The 8,179-nt window shown below is 39.8% G+C and overlaps 1 protein-coding gene across 1 annotated transcript in view; it reads left to right on the top strand.

Annotated features, from left to right (window-relative positions):
- The window catches only part of LOC107581650 (putative sodium-coupled neutral amino acid transporter 10), a 28,086-nt gene extending 20,389 nt beyond the window's left edge, over positions 1 to 7,697 (top strand). Inside the window, exons 15-20 of the mRNA XM_016267272.1 lie at positions 1,758 to 1,931; positions 2,023 to 2,481; positions 2,706 to 2,804; positions 3,753 to 3,773; positions 4,521 to 4,784; positions 4,972 to 7,697. Of these exons, the coding sequence (XP_016122758.1) occupies positions 1,758 to 1,931; positions 2,023 to 2,481; positions 2,706 to 2,804; positions 3,753 to 3,773; positions 4,521 to 4,784; positions 4,972 to 6,056 (2,102 nt within the window). The 3' untranslated portion in view covers positions 6,057 to 7,697. The remainder of the gene's footprint in view (positions 1 to 1,757; positions 1,932 to 2,022; positions 2,482 to 2,705; positions 2,805 to 3,752; positions 3,774 to 4,520; positions 4,785 to 4,971) is intronic.
- The last annotated feature ends 482 nt before the right edge of the window (positions 7,698 to 8,179 follow it).

Here is an 8,179-nt window from a genome sequence, read left to right on the forward strand (position 1 = left end):
TTTTCCCATTATGGCTCCGTTCATGGGAGGGGAGATGGAAGGGTGTCCAAATCTGGGAGAAGACAGAAACGACAGTGTTCCCTCCAACACGGGCCAATACAGGACAGAGGCTCATAAAAAATGCAGATAGCAGGAGCGTCCCAACAACTTTATCCACCATTACCTCTCCTTTTCTGTTCTGCCACTCCTCCTTCTTCTCCTTCTCACTCCCCCCTGCTGACTGACACTGGCATTTATCATTGAGCGGACACCCACTTCCACACCTGTTTCCTGTTTACGGCGTGCTGGCGAGGGCAGCTGTGTGAAAACGTAGGGCTCTGTGAGCAAGTGAGTGGAACATGGGGCCCGCGGGCATGTAGAAGTATAGGAGTACACACATGCACGCTTTGCTTTTCAGGATTTTAGGGAAGTGCACCCAACCCCCTTTACTGTACACTCTTTCTTTCTTTTCAACCCCCTGTTTCTTTCTTGCTCTCATAGATAACGTTTATCATAACTGCTATCCTTTCTCATTTGCAGTGTGTAACTCCTTTCTGCGTATGCATAAATGCTGTCGTGCAGTAGATTATCTGTTATGGTAGTACACTACAGGCTCAGGTTAAAGGAAGGTGTGGACAATGCAAATATTCAAAGGCTGTTTTGCACAGGACGAGTGGCAAGGTTATATGGAAAGTACTGAGCATCCATCAATAGCCTTATTAGAAATCTCTTCTACGGTGCAACGCGTATCCTGTTGGTCTTTCATACTCTGCTGCCCTCTACTGGTGTTTGTGGGACACTCTCAATGGGATTTTTAGGACTGCGCTGCAGCAGAAAAGACATGCACACATGGCTTGGATTGAAATCGGAGATATTTCAATTAAATGTATTTAAAATACATATTTAATTACGTTAGTATTTTGTCATTTGTATTTTGCTTGACAAAAAAAAAAAGAAATGTAATTTGTAATTAAATATGTTCAGAGACAGTATTTTTATTTTAAATACTTAAAATACTTAATCAAGTAGGTAATTTCATTCTCAGATAGCCTAATTCTTTCTTTAGCTGTGTTAATAGTACTGCGAACTATAGCTAATATTTATATATAAAGATATATATTTATATATACTATAGCTAACTATTAAAATGGACAAGTTGGACTGTATAGCAAAAATTAAAAAATGCAGCCAAATGTCACATTTTCTATTATTCTAAAATGTTAAAAAAGGAGAAAGGTGTGTCCAAATTTTGAACTGGTAGTTTAGAGACACCACCCAACTAGCTGCGGTGATCCTTTCTGGTATGAAATGCTTACTTTTAACAGTCCAGTCATTTTCTGATGGAAAAAAAATCAAGTTCTGCCTTCCATTTTTTTCTTGTTTCTCTCAAAAATATCAGATTATAAAACTAAAATAGCTTGTATATGCCGTTTCATGTTGATTTTAAATGTTATCTTTACACTGCCATGATGAAGACCTGTGCAGTGTTGATTCTGGTTTGTTTGTACCCAAAGTAGGGTTTTCATCAAAGTAACTTGAGTTACACTGCAAATTACATCTGACAAGCCTCAGGCAAAAACTAATTAAAGAACAAAAATGAAACTTTTGAGACTGCCATTAAAGAGCCACATGAAGCCTGAGAGCCGTGGGTTGAGAACCATAGGTGTGGGATAAATTTGACATTTTTTTCACCCCGCACAGAAACTTGACAATATTTTTTTATTTATTCATTTATTTTTGTATATTGTGGCTGACAAGTCTAATCTGTGTGTTTCTAGTGCAAGAGAATAGACAGGAACCTGATCCAGGAGAGAAGCCAGATAGGCCACCAATTGAGGTTGAACAGCCAGCAGAGAAGGCAGCAGCAGAGCCCCCTCAGATTAAAGTACCTGTGGAAGTGGCTGAGCAAAACAATAAGGATGAAAAGGTTCAGCTGGTCCGACCTGAAGCAGGTAATGTGTTAATTTAGCTGTGTAATTTGGACGGTTTTGTGACGTATGAGAGCATGTGAGCAGTTACAGAGATCTGGCTTCTCTTCTACAGGTGTTGCAGTCCCAGAAGGGGAAGCCCATCGCCATGAGCCGCCCAACCCTCATGACAGAGTTCAGATAGATGAGATCAAAAACCAGGAGGAACTGGAGGACGAAAATAAACAACCTATAGTTGTGGAGGAAGAAAAGAAACTGCCTGCTGGTGAGGAGGAGGAGCTTCTTGCTGAGCAGGGGGCGGGGCAAGCACAAGAGGTGGAAGCTGTAAAAGAGGAGGAGTTAAAAGAAAAAGAAGATACAGTGAAAAGGGCTGTCGATCAGGACCAGCTTGCAGTTAATGAAGTGTTGGATAAGGCAAAAAATCCAGAGGATCTGAAGAAGGTTGAGCCCTTGGTGGTCCATAAAGAACCAGAAAACCTGCCTGAAGTGAAGGAACCGCATGATGAGAATGAAGCGCCCCGAGAGAAGAAGCCAGAGGAGATGGACAAAGCCCCTGAACCCCAGGGTGAGAAATGTGAGTGAACACATAAGCATCTGCTTAGCAACGCTCTGGCAATCACTCAGATCTTAAGAAAATGTAAACATCTAGTTTCTGTTCATCGTACATGACTGATAAACTCTAAGTAGCTTGTAAACATCGTCTTTGACCTTTTGTTTTTATTCATATTCTCTTGAAATGACATGGCACACCTTTTCCACTCTGTAATGATTTGTTCATTCAATGACTACTTCCTGCAGTGAAGGAGAAGTTTCTTGTGCAGGAGCATAAGGAACAGAAGGTTCCAGATGAAAAGGATGAAGGGGTGGACAAGGATGGAGATGGGGACAAGATGGAAGGTGAGTGCTTTATCCATCAGAACATTGACAGAACATTGTCCAGAATCTATAGGAAATGTGGTTTGATAGACTGTATAAAGGTTGGTGGTTTGAAAAATAGCGTTTTCTGTTCAGTCATTCAGTCAGATGTTTGAGCTCACTGGTGCGATCTTTGCTTCTCTTGGCCTGGTTCTGTTCTACTTCATCACTCCTGGCTTGACCGTTTTGAATTGGCTTTATTTTTATATTTCCAGTTTTCATTTAAATTTTAGTTTGTTAAACTTTTCTATTCAGCGTTATTTTTGTTGTGGTTTTAAATCATCTTAAACATTAATTAATTGCCAAGACAACATTGCTATTTTTAATAAATTTTTTTATTTCAATTGCTGGAAATTATTTTTAATAGTTTTAGTTAACCATAGCAACACGTGTAATAGGTAATCAAGCAATGCAATTCAATTCTTACACTAGAAAATATAGTCACTTATATGTAAAACCTACCTAGTGCTAAGTTTATTAGTTGGCCACTAGACAGTAGCTTTATGAACCAATGTGCTGTCATAAACTTGTATTATATTTTTAATTTTAGCATGACTAGAACACAGTATTGACCGAGTAGCATCAAGGACAGGTCTGTTTTGTAATGATAATACATATCCTATACTTTTTTTTAAAACTTTTAGTACAAAGTCAAAAGTGTATTTTGCACTGTATAACTTGCCATTTTTCCCCCCAGATGCTCGTTTTACGTTCTCTCAGCAAATTGGCCAACATCTGAATGTCACATTGCATTGCTGCACTCAGATATACTGCAAAAATGCACCAAATCTTAAATCTCTTGTCTCTTTCACGTGGCTTGTTTTTGATTAAGGCACTTTGCCCTCTTTGTACTGTCTTTTTCTCTTTTGTTTCTCGATTTCTTATCTTCCTCCGCCATTCTGTTGTGCCACGGACTCCTGCCTCCTACAGTGATTAAAAAGATTGTTGCAGGTACGAGATGATGTGTCTTATGTCTGCTGTTCTCACTCTACTCTGTCTTCTTTGCTGTTATTTTTACCAGACATTCTCTCTCGCTTCAACCCTTATAGCTGTTAATAACCAATAGTCTGTTACCTGTGTTGATACATTGACCATTATTCTAGTTGTGTATTGTACAATAGCTCTGGAAACATAACTGAACAGCCATCTCATATTAATTGGGATCTCTAGTCTTTCTCTTGTTTGATGATGAAAGTGATTTCTTTGGTAGAATTCCATATTGATGTTGTTAGGGTATCATATTTACTAGCAACCACATAGCAATTCCCTACTAACTGCATAGAAACACTCCAGCAACCATCTAGCAACTGCTGAGCAATGAATTACAAATTACTGGGAACAACATAGCGATCTCCTAGCAAACACCTAGCGATGCCTTACTAACCGCATAGAAACATCCTAGAAACCACCTAAAATACTTATCAGTGTTAAATCTAGGATCTCAGAACAGTTCTGAACATAGCTTAACACTAAATAGTGTTACACTATTATATAGTGTAACACTAAAAACACCAAATAGTGGGAAAGTTATCAGACCAACTACAACATCATGGTTGTAGGTTTTGTATGGGCAGGCACCACTAACATTTTCTTCAGACTGACAAGTATGCTTGACCACAGTTAATTACACTCTCATATGCATCCTACAATATATTCATTGTAACGTCTCTTTTTCCTTTCTGCTTGGCTGATCCTCAGAGGGTCAGTTGGACCATGCTGTGCTGCTCCAGGTAATTAAGGAGCAGCAGGAACAGCAGAAAAGGCTTCTGGACCAACAGGAAAAACTCCTGGCTGTAATTGAGGAGCAACACAAGGAGATCCACCAAATTAAGGAGGGAGAAGAAGAACCAAAGGCACTAGAACAGCAGAAAATACATGTGGACCATGAGGAAAAACACTTAGATGTGAATGAGGAGGTCCATCAAGTGAAAGAAGGAGAAGCTGAGCCAAAGGCAGCAGCAGGTGAGTCTGAAAGTCAGAAAACAGTAGACAACTTGTCTAGACGTAAAAGATTAACATTTTTCTGGTCATGTGATGAAAAATAAAAAGAGAATGATTCAATTAACCTTTAGTGTTACCAGTGTTGGCGCTTCCTGCTGCAGTGATCTTGTCTGCAGTGCAGTAATAAAATACATCATGTCTTTTGTAGGAGAGGGTGTAGGTGAGGTGGAGAACGTAGCTGCAGCTGTCGCAGGGCCTGAAGACCCAGAAGCAAAAGAGGCTCACGTCGCAGTTGGTCTTCCCGGCAATGCCCTTGAATCGTTGCTAGATGCAGGTGTTAAAGTTCCCAAGGAGGAGGAGCTGAAAAACAAAGCAGGGCACGAGGGAGCACTACCTCCAGAGGTCGGTGCCCGAGGTGTTCCTCTGCGTCCTCGAGAACCAGAACTGCCCAAAATCAATCCTGACACTCTTGCAGAAGAGGAGGAGAGAGTGAGGCAGAAATTGGCCCAACTGGAGGCAGAGAAGGAGAGAATTGAGAAAGAAAAGTTGGAGAAGGAAAGGATTGAGAAGGAGGTGCAGGCCCGTGTCGAGAAGGAGCGGAAGGAACGAGAAAGACGAGAGGAACTGGCACGTGAGCAGGAGCTAGAACGTGTGCGGCAGCAAAAGGAACAGCTAGAGAAGGAAAGGCTTGAAGCGGAAAGATCGAAACTTGAAAGAGAGAAGATGGATAAAGAGATCATGGAGCGTGCCGAGAAGGAGAAAAGATTGTTGGAGCAGAAGGAGCGGCTCGACCAGCTGCAGCAGGTCATCGATGCGCGACATGTGCAGCAGGGCAAGGGAAGTCTCGAGGATGAGAGTTTGAAACGGGAACGAGAGAAGACTGATAAAGAGATCATGGAGCGTGCAGAGAAAGAGAAAAGGATACTCAAGCAGAAAGTACAACTAGAAAAACTACAGCAGGTCATTGATGCAAAGAAGGATGATAATGAACACAAAGCAGAAGTCCTGCAAATGCCTAAGCAAAAAGGAGGCAGGGACTTGAAGGAGAATATAATTCCACCAGAAGAGGAGAAGAAAGGGGAAAAGAGGAGCAGAGAGGATGGAGGGGTGGACCTTAAGAGGAGACGCAGAGCTGTGAACCCTGAGGGCGGAGGAGACGCTGACCTGGATCTTCTGCGGGACACGGGAGGTTTAGACTTACACGCTGACCTAAAGGGGCAGCTCCTGGCGGGATCTCTGGTTCACACACGCCAGCTTAAACAGACGTTTCAGAGGCAGGAGAGTGAAGACTAGAGTAGGTTGTTCCAGAATTACAACCTCTGGAACCCAGTAAACTTCTCAGTGGACCTCTCAAATGGATGTGCAGAAATCCTCACTCAAAACCTTACGTGATTTGGCAGTGAGACGAATCTCTTTACTTCTCATTTGAAAAGTTGATGCTTTTATCTAAGACTTCTAACATTCCTTTTGGGTTCATGATGACAGTGGGCACTTTGATTTGATCCTTTAGTTGTCCGCCAGGAACACTGACTCCATAGTCCCTTATGAGCTTCCATTATTGTTTTGTGAGAGATTTTGCTGAATCTGGTGCAATAAAAGGAATGTCTGGTGTAATAAACTGAGCAGGCATCACATTAAAAACGGACCTTGACGGGCACACGGGGCACTTCAGAATATTGTGTTTTGGACCGCCGCATAGGAAAACGGCACAAGTGTTCTCCCTTGTGGCTGCTATGGTAAATTGTTTGGCAAGTTCTAAAATGTAATGTCACTATTGCATACTACCTTATTGAAGTTTTATCTTCTGTGAATGAAAATAGAAGCCAAATTAATATGAGATACGGTTTTTAAAAAATTCAACTTTTATCTTCTTCTCTAGGAACTATTGAACCATTTACTGCACCGTAGTGTTTTCAGTCTTCTATTCTGTATAATGAAAATGGAGTGTTAATGTTACCTTGGCCAACATGTTCAATGGTCCGTCTGGTTGCTAGAATAGTGACATGTTCTTATCTGAAACTACGGTCACTCTACGTTAAGATATCTTTGTTGTATTTTCCAGTGTACTGATGGAATATTAAGTGCTATTGAAAAGTCTTGGGAATCCAGGCTGAGACTTCTTTAATGGTTTTCAGAAAAAGCCTGATGAAATCATATTTTATTTTTTATTTGTCCAAAGTCCTTTATTCATTTATTTTTATTTTTTTGCAATTGTAGTTTGTCTTTCAAAGGAGTGTGTGTGCGCGCGCCTTCAGGATCAGATTTTCCTTCCATATAGTTAACTGTTATAACTAGTAGTTAGTCAGACCAGCTATAAGTGAATGAAATATTTGAATAATTTATGTTTCGATTTTTTTTCTTCTGGTTGTTTCAATGTGTTTAAATTGTCTGTGACTCTGTTTTATCACGTTGTTAAAGTACTCAACTGTCATCTTTTGTGGTTGATCTGAAATTGGACCTTACATGTATTCCAGATTTAGTGTTGAACATAACATGACTGTTTCCCAAAGTCAGTTCCTTGTTTTCACTGTGCAATGGGTTTCTTTTCAGGGTTGCATTGCTTTTCTCTTGAACATTCCATATTTTTGCCTATGAAGATATGATTCTGGTCAGTGCCTTATGGGGTTTCTGTAGTGATGAGTATGTGAAGTCTGTTACACCTACACTGTGTGTGGATTGTAACTTTTTGTCCCCTATCTGCAGTTTCTATACCTTGCTGGTTAAACTTGTCAGTGACTGTATTCTCTTGATGAATTTCCTGATCTCGCTTTTGGGGATCATTTTCCTATTTCAAAAGAACATAAATATATAGAGATATGGTCATATGAGTTTCATGGAATGCTGTCTGTCTGTCTTGTCAGTAACACTGCTCACTCATCCATATACAGGTGTTTAGTTACAAGATGTGTAGATCTCTTTAAAAAAAAAAAAAAAGCTTGATTTACATGTTAGCAGATTTCAGAGGTGGATGACTCTTTGACCCTAACCATTTTATTTTGTTCTTTAATTGGGATAACTGAATAAATTATGTAACGGCAGCTCTTTGTGAAATATTCTTTGTGTTGCTTGCATCGTATTTCTCCTGTTCATCTTTTAAAAAGTTTACAAATTGTATGTCCATTACACTTTTACTTCAAATTCAGGGTTTTAGGTTAAAAATTATAGTGATACATAAATGGTGAGAAATGTTTTTTAAGTTTTCACCTTTTTTTAGAAACATTTCCAGCTTTTTTTTCAGTTCACTTAAATAATCCTGAACTATGACTAATTTTTGAAAGAACAAATATCCTATTTAGTCTCTCAGTTAATATTAAGTCATAAACACAACATGTAAGATAACTACAGGTAATCGAAATATTTAAAACATTTAAAAATCACTGGTTGGCCTGCCATCTATTGTACTGGTATAATAAAGA

Source organism: Sinocyclocheilus grahami, unplaced genomic scaffold (assembly GCF_001515645.1).
Source record: "Sinocyclocheilus grahami isolate Dianchi unplaced genomic scaffold, SAMN03320097.WGS_v1.1 scaffold36.1, whole genome shotgun sequence".
NCBI classification, from domain to species: Eukaryota; Metazoa; Chordata; class Actinopteri; order Cypriniformes; family Cyprinidae; genus Sinocyclocheilus; species Sinocyclocheilus grahami.